At 38.8% G+C, this 24,331-nt stretch overlaps 2 protein-coding genes across 4 annotated transcripts in view; one reads left to right on the forward strand and one right to left on the reverse strand.

The window, feature by feature from the left end:
• The window catches only part of MED27 (mediator complex subunit 27), a 419,936-nt gene that overhangs the window by 2,622 nt on the left and 392,983 nt on the right, over positions 1-24,331 (reverse strand). The gene's annotated exons all lie outside the window — the stretch shown is intronic.
• nAChRalpha6 (nicotinic acetylcholine receptor alpha6) overlaps positions 4,323-24,331 on the forward strand; it is a 143,592-nt gene continuing 123,583 nt past the window's right edge. For all 3 annotated transcript variants that reach the window (XM_069505467.1, XM_069505461.1, XM_069505453.1), the window contains exon 1: positions 4,323-4,460. In XM_069505467.1, the coding sequence (XP_069361568.1) occupies positions 4,418-4,460 (43 nt within the window). In that variant the 5' untranslated portion in view covers positions 4,323-4,417. The remainder of the gene's footprint in view (positions 4,461-24,331) is intronic.

Below are 24,331 nucleotides of genomic sequence, written 5' to 3' on the forward strand. Positions count from 1 at the left end.
ATTTAGATGGGTACTTTGTACCTATAGTTTGGCCAATATTCTGTGAATAGCGTGACCATTAATTTATAATAAATGGACAGTTTTACTTTTTTTGAGTTTTTAATAACGGGCCACAGATCTAATAGATAAGCAACTAACGCGGCCCCTATAGTCCCTCTCGCTCAAGCATAGGTAGGTACCTACTTAGGTTTTGAAATGTTATTCTTTCTAAATAGTTTTTTTTTGTGATGTAACCACAAATTCACGGTTAGCGGATTTATTCCTTTACTTGTGCTATAAGACCTACTTACCCACCAAGTTTCATGATTCTAGGTGAACGGAAAGTACCCTATAGGTTTTCTTGACAGACACCAACCAACTATCCAAATCAACTAACAAATCAACTTCCATCACCAGTGTTCCCACTAGATTACAACATGGAGTTATTCAAGCGGCGGACCAACAAATTTTTGAAAGCCCGGGAACGCATCTACAGTTCCTCTGATGCTGCAAATAATCGTGGGCGGCGGTAATCACTTAACATCAGGTGGCCCGCCTGCTCGTTTGCTCGCTATTTCTATTAAAAAAAAGACACGACGGACAGACATACAGACAACAAAGTTATCTTATAAGGTTTCCTTTTTTCCTTTTGAGGTACGGAACCCTAGAAAAGGACAAAGGCTACTTTTATCCCGGCTTTCTAGTTTATACGGGATTTCATCTAACTGAACTATAAAATATAGTTCTGTAGTAGTAAGCATAGAAGTAAATTCAATTCTAAGTACGAAGTTCCTAAGTTTTCGCATTAGTGGGCACCCTATCCCCCGGTCGGGTCGCAATCATCGCTATAAGCAGCGGGAATGAATCATTAATGCCCCCGAATCGGCTCACAGAACAATGGACGCATGAAGTATTACTGTACTACCCGCATTGTGAAGCTGCGACTTGAGTTTGACTTTCAATAACTCTGCAATGGGTTAGTATGCGTAATTTATGTAAATTCACCTTGCTACCTTGGACGAGTGGGTATTACCACAGAATACTTAATAATACCTTAATATCTAAAAATCCGTAATATCCTAGTAGTTAAAAAGTCCGCCTCTTATTCGGGAGGTTGGGGGTTCAATCCCGGGCACGCACCTTACTTTTCGCAGTTATGTGCATTTTACGCAATTAAATGTCACTTGCTTTAACGGCGGAGGAAAATATCGTGAGGAACCTGCATGCCTGAGAGTCCTCCATAATGCTCTCAAAGGTGTGTGAAATCTACCAATCTGCACTTGGCCAGCGTAGTGGACTATGGCCTAACCCTCTCATTCTGAGAGGAAACCCGCACGTAATGAGCCGCAATGGGTTTCATGATGATGACGTTGATTAATATTTTATTTAATAAAGACATTCCTTACTACTTAGCCAACTTTTCATTTACCTTTTCTGTAGTAAGTAAGACACGATTCTAGTATAAGCTAGTAAGTAGGTACAAGAACTTTTCACAAACTACAACTCTACTTTTTATGCCTAACTTTACATTTACAAAGGTAAAAAAGGAACGCGGCTTTAAATTAAAACGGATTAATATTTCCCAAGTAAGTAAAATCGCAAGCACGCAGCGGGCGAGTGGCGGCTCACGGGAATTCAAATAGAACTATAAACCGAAGCAGTAAATATAACCTAACATTAGCTGGAGCAAAGTTAAATAGTGCACCGTTGATATCGAAAATACAAGCAGAGTTCACGACAGAGGGTCTAGGGAACTTCTAAAGCAGGGTACTCACTAGCCGTGTAGCATGTAACCAACCTGCAAGTGGGTACGGCTCGTCCACGGTCCACGGTCCACGGTCCACGGTAGCTACGAGCTACGTGTTGCCGTGCGCACACTGTGAGCCGCCTTTGTGAACTTACTGCGCTCCACGCGCGAGCGGCTCGCAGCGGGCACGTACTCACTTGATACAGTATCAAATACGTTACATGCTACACGGCTAGGTGAGTATCCTGCTTTACAAAACGTCGAGGCTTCAACGTCACTGGCAGGCGTCAAATGTAATGTAGTACGACGCAGGTAGCCCTAAAGTAGCCCTATTTTTCTTCGATTTTACGTCACCATAGCCTAATATTTGACATCAGAGTATGACGGGTTCAAAAGTAAATGGAAACTAAGTAGTTGGGCATACTCCGACTAATCTTGTAATCGCACTTCGGCAAGCTACGGGAGTTCGCGCATCACTGGCACAAGAGGTGGAACAGCTCGGACCGTGATCGTGGACCAGTGGGTGTTTGAGGAAGGATCCGGACCGCGGGGCACGCGGGGATCTGCGTGTTTTGTACGTCTGCCCCAGAAAGGGTCTCCCCTCAGACCAATTAGGGACAAGGCCAGGAAAGAAAGAATTTGTAGGGAGTCAAGAGGGCGCCCCGGGAAAGAGCCACCGAGCAAGTCCCGAACGGGCGCCCTCTCGCGTTTCGGCCCATATAACCGCGAGGTTGGTGGGGCCATGGGAGGTGGTGGGTTAATCTTGTAAACGTAGGTATCTTTGGTTTGCATATCAATGTGGCGCACCGAAAACTTGTTCAGCAGCGAGTTGTAAAGACTTGCGTTTATTACAGAACTTGCGGAAGGCAAGTTACAGGCAGGTAAATAAATTCCGCGCGTGCTTGTGAATCACTGTGGAAATTTCGCGAACGTTTGTTTTAATTTTTATTTTCGTTGCTAGATGATACCCGCAACTTCGTCCGCGTGGCTGTAGATTCTTTTATAATCCAGTGGGAACGCGTTGATTTTCTAGAATAAAGAGTAGCCTATGTCCGTCTCTAGGATGCAAGCTTTCTTTGTACCAAGTTTCGTCAAATTTGATTAAAATTTTACCCTGTACCGAGTTTCGTAAAATTTGGACCTTTTCATGGCCCATCTGAAAAGTAACAGACAGACTGACACACTTAAATTTATGGATTTTATGACATTTAGAGATTTTAGATAAATTTTCTTTAGGTAGAGATATAGGACAGGGCAAATTTTTTTATTATCTCGCAGTCCCTTCGTATTCCAAAACGTGAAAATCATTTCCCGATTCACGAGGTAATTGAATACGTGTCATATGGGTATTGGATTTTGGTAACATGTGTCAGTATTCATCCAAGGTTTCAATAATATATTTCGTTAAAAAGATGCACACTCATTGACTTAGCCGTGACCAAAGACTACAACGTATATACAGGCGATCTCACTCGATATTAAATCATGGTGCAGTCAAAATTAAATCAAATTGTATTGAGATTTTTTTTAATTTTTTTTACTAGCTGATGATAAGACAAAAGGATCCCTTCCAAAGGAATACTCTTAATATTAAGAGTATGGATTCCAACTCCATGAGTAAGTATACGCTCAGCTTCTATGCTTCCCAGCAAGTCTATGTGAACGGCTCGATCGACTCTGAGAATAGAGAAACGTAGTAGAACCTCTACGGCGTAGAGCATCTATGCTCTACCGGTAAAGACGTAGCTAGGATCCGATATAATACCGCGTAGGTAGAAACCACAGAAGCTGATTACTGTTTAATTAAGAAATTAATTATAAAACTAGCCCAATATTATCTTATAGTAACATCAAAAAAAGTTTGATTTTATGTTAGAGCGTAGAACGTAGATGCCTCTACGCCGTAGAGGCTGGAAAAATGGGAGGAAACCTGCTAGTTTTACTGCATAGCTACCCGGATCTAGCTCGACTAGTTCAAAGATTAATTTCCGCTGGCGGCTAATACTGTTTGTTTTTGCTATGCTGGTTGCGCAGTCATATCTCTACGTATATCTATTTTAGAGAAATCATGAAATGGAAATATTTTTAATGCGGTTTTCAGCATTACTGACAACTTTTCACGAGGAAGGTTATGAGTACATATTATTCGTTGTCATTCAACGCTAGAAGTACTCAAGGAAGCTAATAAGACAACAGAAAGGCAAGAAATAAAACTGCGAGGTAATTAAAGTTTCGCCCACGGGATGAATGAGAGCGCATGGCGCCATTGAGTATGGAACTTGATTAATATTACGGGCTAGACCCGCGGGCGCGTGTAGGGGACACAAAGGGCGCATCAAGATTAGGGCCCTGGCGGCCAGGGCTGCAGCGACCTTGCCCTCGCTGCCCCACTTCCCCTCTCCGACATCCTCATTTACGCTATGTCGTCCACACAATGGCCTAATCTGAGGACTTTTCAAGGGGCAGGGCTCAGGGTGCCGCGCGCACCTGAAGGCTGCGCAGGCTGGGGTGAGGTCGGTGCCCAGGGTGAGGTCGCGTGCGGGTGGGGGTGCGGGGGTGTCCGGGGGCGGCAGGCTCAGTCCCGTGCCGAGCGCCGCTCGGGCCGGCCGCCGTAACGTCGAGGAGGCCGCATGAGCGCGCCGGAGTGCTAGCGCAGCGGGCGCGGGTGTGGTATGCCCGCGCGTCGCCGCCATGGCCATGCTGCTGGCCTGGGCGCTGCTCGCCCTGATCTCCGGTGAGTCCGCACTCCGCCGTCGTGGTGCCCCTTCGCTGGCACCGCGCGCAACAGGCGTTTCCGCCCAACTTAGTATCAAGTTGTTTATCAATCGATTCCGATAACGTGTTTGTGAGTGATCTGGATGTGGTTGTTGGAGTCTGGTAAGGTATCGACATCTTCAGGAGTTGCTGCGGTCAGGTAAACTTCGGTTATAAGATTCGTTCGGGCAACTTTTGATTGAGCGACATCGGAACACATTATTAACTAAATATACCTATAGCATGTTCACAAGTCTCAGCTTGACTGATTCTGGATATTTCGTTTATCTATTTTAAATCTAACACTTAAGTAACTATACCAATATACGACAACTTGTATCTCCGGCGGGCATATCATTTTGCAAGTTTCCGGAATTCGCAAATTCACTAGAAGTTTCTCAACAGCTGTTTGCTTTTTCGGAATATGCAACTTGACCTTACCCGCATGCGTTAGTTGTACAATCTCGTTATTTATGTTTTGGAAATAAGCGTCTATTTTGCATATTGTCATTCATATCCATACTTCCACACTTAAGTAATAGATTCGTCGGTAAAGATTTTTCTGACAAAAAAGCTTGTGGCTTTACATGATAATAAATTCGTGAAATAAAAAAATCTCTGAACAGTACGAATGCACTTGAAGAACATAAATAAAATACAACAAAAGCTTGATTCAATAAAGGCCCCGTCTCTCGACGCACATAATTTATTCTGTTAACGTGAGAGGGCGTTTCATTCAGGATTCAAGATTCCAATTGTTTCTGCTAAATAATGGAATTTTTCCATTCGGTATACTTGAATAGGAAATTCAAAAATGATTTGATAAAATATATTTTTAATCTTTAATAAATACTCGTTATAGATAGGTACATTTCTTAAAAGACAAAATGATAGACACTCCAAAGAGAGGTGTTCCAAGTATTTATTTAGAAGTGATGATGATTGCAGTCTCATCTCATCAGCATTCATCACATTCTAAAAAGTATGATAGAAGTTGACTGACTACTTATCACAAACCTATCACATATTACTAGGTAGGTATATTATGCTTAAACTTAAAGACAGCTTCATAAAATTATTTTGGTAGCAACTTCTACAACATAATAATATATAGGTAAATCTGAATAAGATTTCAGTAAAATCCAGTAGGTAAAATTCTCCATGCATTTTTTAAAACGGAACATTTTGAATAATAAACGGAACTTTACAAATTCTTCGATATCTGTACTTGAGGTAGGTTTCAGTTTACAATGCTATCCACGGTACACCCTGATCTTGAAAAATATTAGATTTCTTACTGAAGATGGGCGTCTTAGATCTTTATTATGAAAAACACACTACGAGAAAACTTTTAATGTAGTTTTTCATGTTCTTTTCATAGTTATATGTATTATTCCGGAAACTTGATCAGAAATCCTATGCTATATACTGTTTAGTTTCTCTTATCTACTCCTAAGCGATTGCAAATTTTTTCTCTAGATTTTGACGAGCTTCCTAATGAAGAGAATCACTTTTAAGTAAAAGGTTCATATTCTCCTTTACTTCCATTTAGATAATTATTACCTTCTAATCAGTCTCCTCTTATAAGATTTGGTTATTGTAATGGACTACTTTACCAACTAGTAATATACTTACGAACAGCTTGAACAGTCGTTGTCAACTGCTTGATCAGTGTTTTTAACCGGTCGAGCAGTCGTTGTCAACTGTTGAGCTGTCTCGTGTATGACGATCACGCTAAGCAGTCACAGCTTGTCATGATTGCTTTGTTATAATGTCACTTGAAAAGTTGAAAAACGATAAAAGGCGGATCAACCATTTCCGTAACATTAGGTGATCGGAGATATAAAAAACTTGCTCTGCCACTAAATGGTCTATGTTTGGCCTTGGATATTATGGTCTTATGCACCGCACGGGTTTTCCGCAATATGGCGAGGTATTTTATTTTTCTGGCCAAGCTTCATATTCTAATAAAAACTTTTTTCAAGTGAAACTTCTTTATCCGCATAGAAATGACTATAGTCCGTACAAAATGACTCCTCACGCGCCATCAACTCTCTATGGGTCAACTGTCATGTCAAAAGTACCTTCACCTTTAAAATAAGTACTAGTACTAAAATCGTATTTTGACATGAAATTTGACAAAAAAGTTAAAATGGCGCGTGACGTGTTAATTTTTTTTAAATCTAGCTAATTTAAAAAAGACACCATATTGAACTGACTTGACAAAATTCTAGTCGTATTACGAACATTTACTTACCAAGTCGTGCTTCTTACGCGTCACACAAACGTTTTTTTATCTCATCTGATAGCTCGCTAACCATCATAGTCTACTGCATCAGAAATGTCGTCAAATACTGAATAATATTCGTATTTGTATTCTCAAAAGACGTGGATGGATAAATAAAAACCGGTCAAGTGCGAGTCAAACTCGCGCACCCAGGGTTACGTAACTACAGCCTTATTTTTTCGACGTTTTGCACGATACATCAAAAACTAATATGCATAAAAATAAATAAAAATCTGTTTTAGAATGTACAGCCCTTTCATAATACACCACTTTGTATTGTGGTCTTACTTTGAAAGTTGAAAATAATAATTTAATATTAGTTCACAACACATTTATATTTTTTTTTGTGATGTATCTAACCACAAATTTACGGTTTTCGGATTTTTTCTTTATTTGTGCTATAAGTAAGACCAACGTGTAAAATTTAACTCCTCACGCGCCATTTTAACTTTTTGTGTCATCTGAAAAGTACGAGTTTAGTCCTTATTTTAAAGGGGAACCGTACTTTTGTCATGACAGTTGACCCATGAATTTATAATGGCGTGTGAGGAGTCATTTTCTACGGAATATACCTACCTGTTAAATTTCATGATTCTAGGTCAACGGGAAGTATCAAGTACCCTTTACGTTTTCTTGACTGACACGATAAACAGACGGAAGACAGACAACAAAGTGATCCTATAAGGGTTCCTTTTTCCTTTAGAGGTACGGAACCCTAAAAATGAATAAATATATCTCTGAATTCAGCATCTCCCTTTATTGCTTATGATAAAACTCCCCATTGTTTCTTTTATGACGCCAACAAAGGGCCTTGCCGTCACCGTTGCTTTGTTCCACTCTGGCGTGTCTCATGCAAATCATTGATGTAATGTACAGCGATACATTGTGAAGGTTGTTTCTCTTGAAGTTTTAAAAGTTGAAACGAAACATGAAGGACAATGCACTTTCAGCAAAAATTTGTAAAAATACAAAGAATCTTCTTTCTTTCTATTTTTACAAATTTTTGCTAAAAGACGAGAAGAAAAGACGTTTATTTTCCAAACTGTGCCACACATCACATCTTATAACTAAGAGCTGGTTATTCCGGCGCTTCTTCCACCTGAGCATAAGGCCAGCGTGCAAAAAATAGAACACAAAGGTATCCTACTTGATCCTGGTAGGTAGCCTATACTGGTCAAGTACATAAGAACGCGTCAGGTCGAGATGGTAATCGGGGACGCCCCGCACACCCACACAGCCCCCGCACTAACCCGATGCGAGCGAGCGGGACGTCCGTCCATCCGCCGTCTCATACCCCAATTACCATCTCGACCTGTCGCAGACTATCAGTACCCTTATTATATATGCGATAGTGTGTTTGTTTGTTGCTTTGTTGGTTTGTCCTTCAATCACGTCGCAACAGACCAACGGATCGACGTGATTTTTTGCATGGGTATAGTTTAAGACCATGAAAGTGACATAGGCTATTTTTTATCCCGGAAAATCAAAGAGCTCCCCCGGGATTTTAAAAACCTAAATCCACGCAAACGAAGTCGCGGGCATCAGCTAGTACTCAATATGTATACTCGAGATATGGGTGCTGGACAAGAAAACCTGAATCTGGAAATGATGAAAACATTTCAGATTCAGGTTTTCATCATCAGATTTTATCACACCTTTCCTGTATAATAGAATCTGATAATGAAAACCCGGAATCAAAATCAACATACCAGAATTTTATTAAGTCTAGAATTCTGGTTTGTATTTTCCTATGTAGGTACATATTCCATGCATTAGAATTATTCTACTGTGAACAATTTTCGTTTATACCTATTTGAATTATTTATTTTCTCGTGTATTCGTGTTGTGTGAATAAACGAAAATTCGAATTCTATTTGTTTTGATATTCGTGCCATATTTTGTTTTCTGCTAACAAGTTTTAGTGAAAATACATTTCGCAGCGTTCCGGCACTTTAATAAGGAAATTCAGTTTGTTAGGCTAAAGTGGAGAATTTCCTAATTCATTTAGAATGTGGAGGCGCTTATAACGCAATGTATTAAATAGGATTATTTGAAGCATGGAAATTAGTTCCTAACTTAGTTGATGTATGAACTAGTTCTAAGACGTTATCCACAAGTTACTACTTTCAAGCGAATAAGCGTAAGGCACAACGCATACCTTCAGAGTGGAGTCTATTTGATCCGTTCATTTCATGGGCGATTTGCTACGTGGTCCTGTGCCCTTGAATTTCTATGGACGCTTTTGCTTAAACATGATTTTTTGATTGATTGATTGAAAAAAGTGAAGATGTGAGCTTGATCAATGGAGGATAGACGTATGATACAAAATTAGGTATTTGACTACATCAAAAATAAATTATTTCTAGAGTGATTATTTTATTAAATAGAGGGTCTTCCAAAATACGTGAAATCCACGTCCTTTGTTAGTTTTAAGTGTAATGACCATCTTAAATTATTATCGATTAAACTAAAAAAGTACCTACGTCGTGAAGTTATGATGTGACGTCACATTCTAGTATTTTATAGACTATCGCATATTCGTGCGCGTTTTGACGTTTGATAAAAAGTTACTGAATTGACTAGTTGTCAAATACCGTATTCTACGGGAATTGACTTGTTTGTCCAGAACATGTTTCATGACACTCCTAACATTCTTCTCCAACACCATATCTCAAGCATATATTAAGTATAGTCCATGACAGGTTGAGATGGCAATCGGCGTATGAGGCGGTGGGACGCCCCGCACACCCGCACGTCACCCGCGCTCGCCTTTTTTAGGAGGGGAAAATCCTCATGGACATAGTGCCGGACTCCTACCGACTAAAAACCCCTCCTTTCTTCAAGCAATAACGTTCCCGCCTTGTTGGCCTACCATTACTGCCGCGGTCTGACTCATCTTCCTTCTCTTTCGTCTTTCTCTTTTCTTTCCATTATGATTTCTATATATCTCTGGATTGTCACCCACTTCTTTTTCTCTTCCAGAATAGTATTTACGAGGCTCTCCACCCTAAACTCGTCTCCCAGCTCGTCCACGACATTCTTTCTTTCTACCTCAAACTGAGGACACCGGAACAATGTATGTTCCGCATCGTCTATTGGTTCAATGCAGTACATACATTTACTACTGTCCCTTTTTTTTATACGCTCTGTGTACTGCATAAACACCCCGTGTCCTGTGAAACATTGTGTCATCCGGAACGTCAGTACACCGTGTTTCCTGGATACCCAGCTCTTTATATCTCTAATCAGCCTATGTGTCCATCGTCCATTTGCGGACTGGTCCCATTCTTCTTGCCATCTAAGCAGGGTTCTTTCTCTGGCAGCTCTTCTTGCATCTGGCAATTTTAATCCATAGCTTTCTGATCTTTCCCTCGCCAGGAGATGAGCTGGGATTAAATTCGCCAGTACGAGGGCAGCGTCGGTGGATGTTGTTTTATAGGCGCAGCAGGTTCTCAATGCCATCATACGCTGCGTGCTCAACACTGTCCTCCTGTGTGTTACCTTGTCCATGGCCGTAGCCCATATTGGAGCCGCATACATTATGGTGGACTGCATTGCTAGAGCTAGGGTCCTTCTTTTTCGCGAGTTCGGTCCACGTGTATTTGGTAGTATTGAGGTGAGTGCCTTAATAGTTTTTTGGGCTTTTTCACATACCAGGTTTATGTGCTTACCGAAGTTCAGGCTCGAATCCAGAGTCACTCCTAGGTAAGTAACGGTAGAGGTGGGTTTTATGTGTGTGTTGCCGCAGGTGAAGACGTACTCTGCGTTTAATCTTCTGTTGAAAATAATAGCCACCGTTTTTTCTGGAGCGATTTCTAGTCGGTTGTGGGTCATCCATAAAATTATGTTATGCAGAGCTTCATCCCCTTTCCTAACTAGATCTTCCACATTATTGGCTGTCACTGACACTGCTAAATCATCTGCATAACAAATTAGTTTGACACCTTCCGGAACCTCCACCGACATGACATCGTCGTACAATATGTTCCATAGGGTTGGACCAAGGACTGAACCTTGGGGAACACCTCCTCCTATCTCGACTAGAACTCCCTTCTGTAGTTGAATAGCTCTATGATCTAGGTAGTCTATTATGCTATTTATTAGATATTTGCTTACGTTCTTCCTTTTCAGCATAGCTATTATTTTCGACCAGGATGCAGTGTTGAACGCATTTCGCACATCGACCAGGATTAAACCGTTCCATTTATTGTCTTTTTTTGCTTGTCTTGCGATATTAGTTACTTGCGTTATTGCATCTACTGTCGTTCTTCCTTTCCTAAAGCCGTACTGATTTTCCTGGAATCCTCCGTTTCTGTCTATTTCCTGTATGAGTCTAGTGTTAAGAAGTCTTTCGTAGGTCTTTGCTAGGACATTGATCAGACAAATTGGTCTATATTTATTAGGTTCCCTTGGCGACTTTTTTGGTTTGTCAATAAGGATGAGTTTTGAGAGCTTCCAGCTATCAGGGAACTTTCCGCTCTCTAGGAGCCCATTAAATAGCTGGGTAAAATAGAGTGGAAATTTTAGTATAACCTGATTTATAACTTCCGGTGGTATTGAGTCTGGGCCCGGGGCTTTTCCTTTCTTTATTCTGTACGCAGCATCCTTTATATCCTTCACTGAGAACTTCAAGCCTTCGAAATCTTCATATTCTTTATCTATATATTCTCTTTTCAGTTCTTCACATTTTGATACTATAAACAGGTCACTAAAAACTTTCTTTTTCTCTTCCAGAGATAGGGTTGTCTTAGGATTAGGTAGCTGAAGTTGGCTTTTGACTATTTTATAGGCACCACCAAAAACATCCTCTTCTAACTCGTTGCACAGATCACTCCACTTCTGCACTTTTGCCAGAATTAGGGCAGATTTTAGTTCTTTTTTGCAGGCCTTGTATTCTTGTTCTAACTCTCCTCTTTTCTTTTCCTCTTTACATTTCTGGAATTTTCTCCGCCTCATTCTAGTTTCTTTTATTTTCACTTGTATGTCTTGTGTCCACCAGTAAGGTAATTTGTAGTTGTCATCGCATCTTATTTGCGGTGTGCTTAGCTTGTATGCTACTTTAAGTGCATTGTCACATTCTGCATAGTTTACTTCCTTTTTCTTGACTAATGCTTCAAAAGCCGAGTTAAATGCCTCTAAATTAGTTTTACCAAATCTATATTTTGGCGTGTCCTTACCCTTACCTTCTATGCTAGTAACTATAATTCTGTGATCGCTCATAGATACATCATCCTCTGAGACTGTCCAATTAATTTTGTCTGCCATCACGTTGTCACTTACAAATGTCATATCAATGTATGACTTACCGTTTGGGCGTACACAAGTTGGCACTAGTCCATCGTTAACAATATTTAGTTCTAAGGAATGTGCCCATTCCAGTAGTTCAATACCTCTTCTTGTCGTTTGGTTGCCCCCCCAGCATGTATGTTTAGCATTGAAGTCTCCTGTTACGATGACTTTATTTGACCCGCGCTCGCCTGCATCGGGTTAGCGCGGCGCTGTGCGGTTGTGGGGAGCGTTCTCTCCCCGATTGCCATTTCAACCTGTCGCATACATATACGAGATATGTGACTAATTTCGTTGTACACAATCTCTAAACTAAACTAAAATGATACGTCTTAATCTATTGCTATCCCTTTCATAATGTTGCTTGCGGAAAAGGATGGCACTAGATTTAGACCTGTGAATTTAGTTAAAAAAAAAAAATTGTGTACAAGATAATCGGCCCCACTATGTACCTATTCATTTTGGAATATCTATAATTCTAAAATTTAGTTGTAGCGATGTTCATACACCAAAGTAAAAGCATCATTGGAATATTATTATTTTGCCTCTAATGCGCACAACTAAGAATGACTTTTCTTTCAGCCACTTTAGATTTGGGAATCTTTGATGCAATTCATACGGATTAGGACGGAGCTTAACTTAACAACTCAAACTGCGCTTTCTGTACTTGGCCTTACGGTTTAAATTGGTATAACGTAAAATGCGGAGGATACTTTTTTCAAACTTTCAAGTGTCTATTTCAGCAAATAATTTCACAAATCTTTTGATCCAAGCTAAATGTAAAACGAAAAAGTTTCGGAGTTGATCTTATCCATCGTAATAAAGATCGCATATATTTAGAGCAAACTCTATGAAAACTCCATTTTAACTTAAATAGGTACTGTTGCCTCCGCAAACGTGGATCGATATTTAATTTGGGTGCCATTTTAAATATCGATTAGGGTTTTGTCTGTGTATACTATAGATATCTACATGTGTATTTTAAATTTTTTAACTACCGGTTTATTTCACTACCGTACTAAGTTAGTGCACTCCCATCTTGCGAGGTCACTTTCTATCACCGTGAGATCACAGTCAAGTTAGCGGAGCATGTATCTGAAAAAAAAATGGCAGAAAAATATATAATATAAGTAGGTACACGTTTGAAATAATTCGCTAGTCTCTACAACACAAACAGAAATGGAAACTGGATATTTTCAAAATTCCCTCTTTATTTTTCGGTCAGTTTAAAGCCGCATCCAAAAAATCAGCCGACACACAAAGTTTATCGTGTTTTCATTGTTGAAAACCGACCGCGAGCAAAATAAAGCGCCGCGAAAGTAGGCTGCCGATGTCGGTGTCAGGCGCCGCGTGGGTGGTGCAGAAATACTTATTTTGTAGCAGGTGTTTATTCAAGCTGCTCTATCGACCCATCGGGTCTTCATAAAAGATCGAAATGCTCTCTAGTCTCTACCGTGTAATTTTTATGTTTATTTATTTTATTTTTTGGCTTTGAGCTTTAAATTACTAAAAGGAACCATAAACTATTTTACAATAAACTGTGCATGCAACTTTCTTCGTTTCTGCAAATGAAAACATCACCCTCTAAAATGTTTTGTCCAATTTAAATTTTGCTGTCTGGTGGGAGGCTTTGGCCGTGGCTAGTTACCACCCTACCGGCAAAGCCGTGCCGCTAAGCAATTTAGCGTTCCGGTACGATGCCGTGTAGAACCCAAAGGGTTTAATAAAAACTGCCATACCCGTTCGGGTTAGCCCGCATCCATCTTAGACTGCATCATCACTTACCACCAGGTGAGATTGCAGTCAAGGGCTAACTTGCAGCTGAATAAGGTACGTGGACGAAGTCGTTGGCATCACCTATTTTCTTATAATAACGAAAAATTTATTCACATTTACGTTCTTCACTACTAATTGGTGTCAAAAACATCCAAGATAACTATATTTTATATATAGAAAATGTATAGATAACTATAAAAAGCCTATATTTTTGTTTATAAATCGAATGCTTTTAGAATCTCCAACCGTTTAAACATAAAACACATATGTAGGTAGGTATTACTTCATCATACACGCGTCCAAGCCTCGACATCATAACGACATCATTGAGCAGTCCCACTAAGGCAGTACATCGGACGATATCCAGTGAAATGCTCGCCTCAGCGAGATTTATAGCGGGTCTTATGTTGGCATCGTGTGGGCGAACATCTATCATGTTTGTTAGGGCTTCACAGACTACAAACTTTTGGTCGGCCGATAGTGAAATCAGCTGCGCGATTGCGGGAGAATGACAGCTACAATGTCACGATCGCAATCACCTCTGATTGGTTGACGCTCGCTTACTATTGGGTACAATGCATTGTTGCAACAAGAATCGCACAAATTCAGCCAATCAGAACAATTGAGATTGTAATATTGATTGATGCAGGTTTTACGAAATCGACCTACAGTCGCTTAATCCTGTAAAGGTTACATAGCTGTGGTATAGTGATCTTTCAGTTATGTTTTCATTTAAACTACTTTATTTTTATTTTTATTAATTACAGGCAAACGCTTGCACCTGATGGAAAGTAATGATGTGGCCTAAGACAGGACGGTTTTACCTAGAAGATGCCTATTTACTCTTGTTTTAAAGATACCCGGATTGTACTTGGTAGGAAATACAGATCGCGGGAGAGTATTCCAAACCTTAAGCCATGCGTATGAGGAATGATGATGCAAAACTTTTCGTGCGTGTAGATGGGATGTCGACGACATAAAGGATAGAAACTCGCTTGACGCGACGTCTTGCGGTTGATCAAAGTTGTACGGTGTGTAGAGGCCCTTAGAGTTACAGCAGGTCTTACGATGGCTTCGTGTGGGCTGCACATCTATCATCTTTGTGCCATTAGGGTGCCAGGAGAGCTCTACTCGTGTTACTCCGAACGAATTAATGTGAACAATCGTTATTCGTTATTGACAACGTGGCCTTATTATGTTTTTCATCCTAAATGTGTTTTTTTTTTCTATAATTCATTTATTAGGCGTTTAGTTCATTTAGGTTTAGGTTTAAAGACGTTTATTCTCATAAAGACAAAGTCACTTACATGAGAACTTAACTCTAAGAATAAAGTTTACAAATATTCGCCATTTAGGTACTCATTCAATGCATTTGTCGAAGTGATTCGCATTACTCATAATGTGAGCAGCTAATTCAGTTTTAAATGCATTGAATGAGTGTACATTTTTTATGTGTGCAGGTATTTGGTTATAAAGTTTAGCTCCTTCATAGGTAAGGGTTTTTCTGCCATAATTTGTTCTAGTTTTGGGTAGGATAAGGTAACTGGCTCGACGAGTTTTAGTTTTAATTTTTGTAAATGTGATATTTGTGTGGATTGTTTTATTTATAGTTTTCCTAACAAAAATACATGTGTTGTATATATATAACTGATGAATGTTCATAATTTTGGTGTCGATGTAAAGTTTATTAGCTTATTCTTATTCCTGGGTGTCTTTTCAACTAACGAAGGCCGACAGTCAGCTTCGTATAATCCATTCTATTCTTCGCGTGGTGAATTCGTTGGCATTCGCTATTCCCGTGCATTCCCATGTTGCAAAGCTAGGATTCTTTCAGCGGCCTTTTCATCCACAACTTTACCTATCATGATGAGTTGTAGGAGTTATTCATCTTGATTATCTTTTTTATCCTTGCTAGGTTTGATTTCTTAGTTTGGCTCTCTACTGGTTTATTCCATCCAGCCGAGCTCAAAGTCAAACCTACAACCTTCACAATACGAGAACTGCTTAAATTCGACATCACAAATGGCAGTTGGGAGTAACGCCAGGTCCAATCCAATCCCTCAGCCTGTATGCGTCCACTGCTGGACATAGGCCTTTCAAGAGCGCCTCCGCCTTCCTCATCCACCCGCTCCCCGCCACCTTCTTCACACGTCATCGGTCCAGCGGTCCACGTTTGTCAATTTATCACGTATCTTGATGAAGCCATTGTATTGATCACTTACCCGCAAAAATACATCCATTCTTTACTATAATATCATATTCTATCTGTGTATCGGTTTAATAGTGGTTTAACGTTCTATATATTAGACGCTACAAATTTTCCTCCGATCCTTGTATCTTTTCTGTTAATTCTCATGATAGGTTTATCTCCCATCATTCGCTCTCATTCAGTACAGCTGTTATCCTTTGTGATTGCTTAGAATTAAGTGTTTATGCATGTCTGTTTTATTATGATTAGGATCATTCCTAACCTAAAAACAAAAGTCCTGGCTCACTCACTGATTGACTTATCAATATTTAGCCACTCTAGCTGTGCACAGAGGTTTCCTTTGTAATGTAGACAAGGAATAAAACCGGATTTTTTGGTATTTCTATGAGGGCGGACGCTGGTCACAAATATTGGTGGTCACTAAATAGGGTCTTGGACTGTACCTAGTAATAAAATGATGCGATTTTTTTGAATAGCAGTAGTTTATGGGGCTAGGATTAATTATTAAAGACAATAATTTCTAGCCCCATAAACTATCGCTATACAGCAAAAAAATCACATCATTTAAATAGTACAGTCCAAGACCCAATTAATTTTTCTTTAAAATGCCTCGTTCTCTTGTTTCTGGACTCGAATATTTGAGTCGGAAAACAAAACGTCTTCTTTTAGACTTGCAACTAGATGTTGCAAGTTATCCGTACCGTGTAAGTAGCATTTTCGTACACAATTTCATTGTATCTACTTGAACTGTTCGCTCTTTCTCCAAAATATTCATTTTTCCTTCCGATGAATTGCAAGTTGCGAACTTGCAACAAGTTGTACCGTTGTTTGTTTCCCAACAAGAGTTATATTTACACACTTCGTATTTTATATTATGAAGTGATATTCTGGAAAAGAATTCCATGTAAGCACCAACTTTGCACTCTATATAACAACCTTTGTCTTTCTTCACGTGCACAATCTTGTCGGACGTTTCTCTGTTCTAACACTTGGTGATTTAGTTACAGGGTCCATTTACTTATTTGTATGTTTGTCTTTGTCATTTTTATCCTTTAAGGAGAAGTGATTTCTTTAACAACCTTTGTAATTTGACCTACGGTTTGCTGCGTTCTTTTATATGAATTTATTGTTCGCAAGAGTAACTTAGTCATGATCTTTTGTTGTGGCCCGGCTGAGTTTGTTGTGGGCTTTTCTCAGACCTGGGCGCGTTTGGAACCCTCGTAGCTTTAGTTTTAAGTTTGCGTAGTAATTATCACCGTTATATCTTACAAATACAACAACCAACTATCAAAAAGAGTAATTTTTACCCATCATCATCATCATCATCATCATCATGATCAACTCATCACCGGCTCACTACAAAGCACGGGTCTCCTCTCAGAGTGAGAAGGGTTTTTGCCATAGTCTACCACGCTGACCATGTGCGGATTGGTAGACTTCACACACCTTTGAGACCATTAAGGAGAACTCTCAGGCATGCAGGTTTCCTCACGATGTTTTCCTTCACCGTTAAAGCAAGTGATATTTAATTAATTAAAACGCACATAACTCCAAAAAGTTATGTCCGTGCCTGGGATCGAACCACCAACCTGCGATTAGAAGGCGGCCGTCCTAACCACTAGGCTATCACAGCTTGTTTTTAACTCATATTAAATAAATTATTTTGAATTTTTGAATTTTGTTAGAGACATACCTAACCCAGCTAGGATGCTCTCTAGCGCTCTCCATTGAAACAGCTTAGTCTTGACGGCACTTGCGTGAAGTTTCTGCCATAGGACATAAGACATAGATCCAGCAACACACAATAGGTAGCGCGTTTGAGGCAATGTAATGTATGCCGAGCATTATAGATAGTAAGCATTTGTAAGACCTCTGTATAATGTATTGGAAAGTCCCAAATCCCCATCCATCTAAAGCGCAGAGTGAATAAATAATTTAGGGAAACTAATTAGGCAAAAGGACCTATACTTCACTCGCGGCAGGCCCTTCCTGAATACTTAATGAGATTACTTGTTTTATGAGGCGTTAAGTTTTTAGTACCCAACTACCCAAGTCCTATTAGATATCGATATTTCTGTGCTAAAGTTTATGTTCTAAGAAATTAAACTAAACACTCATACTTACAATAATCTAGACCTATTTTCATAAACGTTTGTCTGTCTCTCTGTCTGAGTTAAAACTTTGTACATTTATGTCCACAAATTAACATAGGCATAGGCTAATTAGCGATAAGGCCGCCTTTTGTATCTCTATTATTATTATAGGCAACTTTTTATCCCGGAATAGTAAAGAGATTTCACGGGATTTTGAATAAACCTAAATCCACGCAGACGAAGTAGCGGGCATCACCTAGTGTAACATATTTTTCTTTGTCGTTACGCTCTTGATTGTTAGCGCGTCTCCATTCCTCTATAATGGCTTAATAAAAAATAATAATTAAATAGAACACAAGCGCTAATGTAACGCAAGACGTGCAATAAAGTAATCTAGACTTAATACTGAAAGTTGAGATTTACTCGTAGGAACATTTGCATTCATCTTCAAAGGCTGCGTTTTCACGGAATTGAAAATAAAAACCCCAAAAAATACAGTCTAAATTATGAGCCCGTGTTATTTTAGAGGCACTAGTCAGTCGGCTTTTAGTTTGTGTTCACGTACTCGGCTGAATAGAGTGAATGCCAATGGAAAAATAATATAAAGCAACTTTGCAGCCAAAAAGGAATTTGTAGAAACATTATGCATTACTAACTTTTTTTTTGGAATTCTAGAATTTTCTAAAACCCGTTTAAAATCTAGACTGACTCACTCACTGAGGTTGCATTGGTGTGAGCACCAATGCAACCTCATACTTATGTATAACCTTATACTTACTTATTACATACTGCATATTTATTTTCTAAATAAAATTTTGTATAGAGCAAAAAAACTGCATGAAAGCTGCGATTTTACCGTGTTGATCGAAATCACAATTTCAGGACTCAATTTTAGCATAGTTTAAGGACATTTTGCTTGAAAATGATCGAATAATAATTAACTGGTTTGCTTTTGTATGATGGCAAAAAAGTCACTGCGTATATTGGCGCAGTCGGTAGGATAGGATAAGCTAAAAAGTTTAACTCTCTACTCTAGTTTAACCTGCGGGAAGTTAAGCAGGCCAAACAAACTCGGCAGATTTATTCAACCCAATGTTTACTGAAATCAAATTAATTGGTATTGACTCACAAATCCACTGAAAATCCCTTTTTCCATGACCCAATTTGGCGTAGAGTTAATTTCTGTTGCGGTCACTGTTGCTATCAGCGCCAAAATGGCGAAAATCAAGTTGCTTCAAAAACATTTTGACAAGGTTGTAGAGGTCAGTGCATTTTACTGATTTAGGAAACTTCGTTAAACTTACTTTAAAGAAGAAAATGGAGTCATTTTCTAAATCTTACATTATTCACAGTTTAATCATAAACAATAACGAGCCAAGTAAGAGCCATATTGTACATTTCCGTTTGAACCGTACTCTTACCTGAATCTCATTAAAAATTAACGAGAAAATCGTCGGTACGAGGCGGAATTAAAAAATTTCAAAGAGAAACAGAAACGTGCAGTTGAAGCGGCAAAGCCGAGGCAACTAGCCGTGAAAGTGGTTGAAGAACAAAACACTTGCCGCCGTGGATAGTTTTAATAACGGCACAGATTTTTATTAAAGTGGTGGATTTTATATTATGAATGTAAAATGTCTATCTAGTCTTGCAAAATCTGGATGTTTTATTAATCCTTTGAACTAACATTTTTCAGTAATTATTATTATTGTAGTTTTCTTTTGAGTGTTAGGTAATTCAAAGCAATTTGTCTGTAGGGTACCACTAGTAGAATACGTTGTTCGGGATTTCATGCTCTTTGGCATATTTTTTTTTTTTTTTTTTGCTAATACGCTGGGTTGACCATTTTAAAGTGACTGTCATAATGTAAATAAGTAGTAGAAATAAAAATAAACTTGTAATGCCCACCTCTAGGCTGAGTAAAGTTAGCAATTTCTTTGTTGGTAATTTTATATGTTTTTATAATGAGCTTCCAGAAGATATATTGGAGATATCACTCAACAAGTTCAAAGTTTTCATAAAACGTAAACTTTTTTAGCGTTTAAAGTATCGTGAGTGTGTATAACCGGGTGAAAGATTGTGATAGTTCTAATAGAGGTTTTGTAAAGTGGTGATAATAAAAATAATACTCGGCTGAGTTTGTTGCGGGCTCTTCTCAAACTTGGGCGCGTTTGGAACCCTCGTAGCTTTAGTTTTAATTACGTAATTAATTATCACCCCTATATCATCTTACAAATTAATAATTTTGACCGTCAGTAAGCGTAACATGTTACCTATTCTGAATAAATAAAATAAATAAGGTGCCTTCTGGGTATGGAATCAAGTTTTTGTTCTTTAAGCAAAAAACAAATGGAATACTTACAGGAATACCTCAGATAGTTTAAAACAATACGAATTCAGAGCACGGAGATTCATTTCTTTGTAGTTATTATTCCGAAGGGGAACAGTAAAGTGCAGTTCAAACGATGAACGTGCGCATCCCACTGTGACAGAGAGCGGCAGTGAAACAAAACCGCTCCGGTTATCTCGGAGTTATTTTAATATCTTTGGCCTGCAAGATTGTTCTTCCTTTACCGAAGTGCAATTTTTTAAAACGTTTTTTCAGGTTTTTAAACGAAGAGCTTAAGGCAGTGGTCCGACCGCCGACGATGAACGAGAAACGAGTTGAACTAGAAACTATAAACGAGTTGGCGATCAGCGGGCTATAATAAGCGAGTGTGCAAGTGCGACGAGCGATTACTCGCGCCATTCGCCCGCGGTCGCTCAGTCCTGTGCAAACCTGCGCGCGCGTTACGCGTGTTCAAGCGAGCGAGCATCGCTGAACGAATATCGATGAACGAGTTTATTTTTGAAAGCTCGTCGCTCAGCGACAAAACTAGTAAAGCGAGTCATCGCCGGCAGTGTGAACAGTCAGAGAGCAACTTTTGATATATGCATCTCTTTCGTTTACACGGAATGTACATTTATTGTGCGTTTCTTGAGAGAGAAAATAGTTAGTCGTTTTCTCGCCGACAGTCGGACCACTGCCTTTATCAGGATCATACTTTTAATAACTACATTTTTTAAACTTTGTAAAGGCAAGTATAAAATTGATTGCGGAATTTTGTTATGAAATAGATTTTAATTACAACAATACCTAAATTCCTGGAAGTATACATTTCAACAAGTATTGTAATTTGTAATATACCTAGTTTAAATGGATTCATTGAGTATTAACGTCAAATAATGAATATTATTATGAATGAACGAAGATGGATAAGGATACAGCTGTTAATTTCTAGATGTAAAAATAAATCCCGAGATAATTTAATAATAATAAAAAAAGCTGTGATAAAACTGTGTTAAGACGTCCGCCTCCTAATCGGAGGTTGGGGGTTCGATCCCGGGCAAGCACCTCTAACTTCTCGGAATTGGAAACCTGCATGCCTGAGAGTTCTCCTTAATGTATCAAAGGTGTGTGAATTCTGTCAATTTGCACTTGGCCAACGCGGTAGACTGTGGTCAAAACCCTTCTCACTCTGAGAGGAGACCCGTGCTCTGTAGTGAGCCGGTCATAGGTTGATCATGATGATGAAGATGATGCCTTCAATAACACAATGAAAAGCCCTTTAGAGTTTAGTACCCTTTCTCGTCCCATCTTTTAAATCAATTGTTCAAAAACAAAAGCCGCGCCTAATTACCCTCGGGATTGTCTAATTGCTGAGCCCGAAATAATTAGTATTTACCTCCAGAGATAAGCTGAGATGCTGTACGAAATTACAGACGTTCCGTTTTCACAAAGAATTCTTTTTTTCCTTTGATGGCGTCAATTTCTTAGACGTCTTATGGCGTAATACGAAACGTGGAATTGAGTATTTCACCCGAGGCTGTTGCATCTCATTAGAGTACCGAAACCTTGAGTATTATTTTAAAGTAAATTGGGAGTGTTTGCAAGTGAAATTAGACTGACAAAACCTTACTATATTTTGCCGCAGAGTTGCAAATACAACTCGAGGTCGTTAACTACTTTCAAATTGCTTATATTTTGTTGATTTAGTTCGTCCAATAGTTTTAGCTGTGCGTTGATAGATCAGTCAGACAGTCAGTCACCTTTTCCTTTTATATATTTAGATAATAATATGTACTTATAACTTAGAATGTACAGTTGAAGATCTTATACAGTCCGTTTCACATTTTAGATGTATCATGTATCTAACTTATTAAATAAAACTTCAGTGTCTTGATTAAACTAGATTTAATGTGGATTTCTTTCTAAGAAGTCTTCTCAGAATTCCTTTTGCTATGCACTGTCGACATTCAGGATTTTAATTATCGCAAACCGTATTCAGATCCCCAGGATTTTAAAGTTGTGGAAACGTTGATCGGAATTCTAATAATAACAGGATTGCAAGATTTTAAGATCCGGTGAAAGTACCGGAAATTCCTTCATCGTTTTTGCTGATGATTTGCATGATTAATGATATATATCATTTTTTGAGGATACATGATTTATGAGGTATATCATTAATCGTTGCCCGACCGCTGATGATTAGCGAGAAACAAGTTGAGCTAAAATAACTACAATAGACATGAGTTAACCATTGCCTTTTCAGCTTGCTAATCTTTGGGCTGTCAGGTAGGTACTTAGTGATTTAGACGTTGGCCTTCTATTCGGAGGTCGGAAGTCTTTTCGGAGTTGTGTGCGTTTTAAGTAATTAATTTCTTTAACGGTGAAGGAAAACGTCGTGAGGAAACCTGCACACCTGCGAGTTCTTCATAATGTTCTCAAAGGGCAGCGTGGTAGACTATAGCCAAATCCCCTTCTTATTCTGAGAGGAGACACGTGCTCTGTAGTGAGCCTGCGATGGGTTGATCATGATGATGATTTTTGTCCCTGCTCTGAGCATGTATTACGAATTTTTCACATAATTTCTGATTGTGGTTGAGCTCGTTTGTGGCCATTTTGCGGTACACTTAGTCACTAAAACGATGAGAATTTAAATATTCGGGTAAGTATGCCTTTTAAAACGTCGCTCTACGAAAAACAATCTTGTTAAAGATAACTAAAAAGGCTTTGAAGGACGAGACGGTCTAATGTACAAAGGCTGCTCTTAAATTAATACTTCTTTGGTAAATTAATTCTGCGTTTCGATTTAATCATTCAATTTATCCAAGCGCAATGGACGAGCAAAAGTACACGCTGTTGACTTTGTTCTTGTAATTGAGTAGCCATTTTTACATTTGGAAAAATAACTTTTGAAAGATAATAATTTGCTTTCCATTTTGCCTATCAAAATATGGGATTGAATAGAGAAATATTATAATAATTATTAAGTAGGATCTATGTAACCATTATTATTTTTGTTTTATCCATTATGACATGGGTAAACTTAAATACTCTTAGAAAAATAATATTGATACAAAACGTTAGCTGTATTTAATAAAATCTGATAATGGCAACACTAATTTAAATTCCTAGCGCCGGGGTATCTGGGTTTAATATGTGATCGAGGAATTCTGCGCCATGGCAGAATCTCTGGAATGCAGTAATTAGAAAATGTCCTATACTTTATTAGTTGTTAATATTATACTTGCTTTTGGCTGGAGCTTCGCTTGTGTTTAATTTGATTTGACATGAGGACGCGTGAAGAACTAGTCGGTCTGGGCGTCGTCGCCATAAGGGGATGATGGAGGCGACTTAGGTAGGGTTTACATTCGACTTTACACTGCCTTAACGACCGCCGAAACTCGTATTTGGAGAAGTAAAATCTTATACTATGCCTACTGCTCTCAAATGAATACGTTTTTCAGCCCGGAAAGAAATAAATTCTACGTTGTGGTTTAATTGTGTAATTTAATTAGAACGTGATAGACGGTGACTCGACCAAACTCGACATCGATTTCACGCGTTGTCGACTTCATTATTGTCCTTTTTCACAAAAGGATCTTAATTAAAATGACGTACTCCACTCGTACAATGTAAATACATATAAAAGGAATAATGGGAACTTCTTTATTTATATTCATAGTAAGTAATTTTACTTTCAATTTGATAGAAATAATCTCATATTTATTTTGGAAAAAACTCTAATATCTCTGACCTGTATCGTAATCGTTATGGCTAGAGACGTGAATCCTTTTCATCAATCGGGTGGAGGGTAGGAATCACCAAGCCGATACACTTTTATAAAATGTATTTGTTTTAACTGCCGCGCCTTGTTCCG

Source organism: Maniola hyperantus, chromosome 2 (genome assembly GCF_902806685.2).
Source record: "Maniola hyperantus chromosome 2, iAphHyp1.2, whole genome shotgun sequence".
In the NCBI taxonomy this organism is placed as follows: Eukaryota; Metazoa; Arthropoda; class Insecta; order Lepidoptera; family Nymphalidae; genus Maniola; species Maniola hyperantus.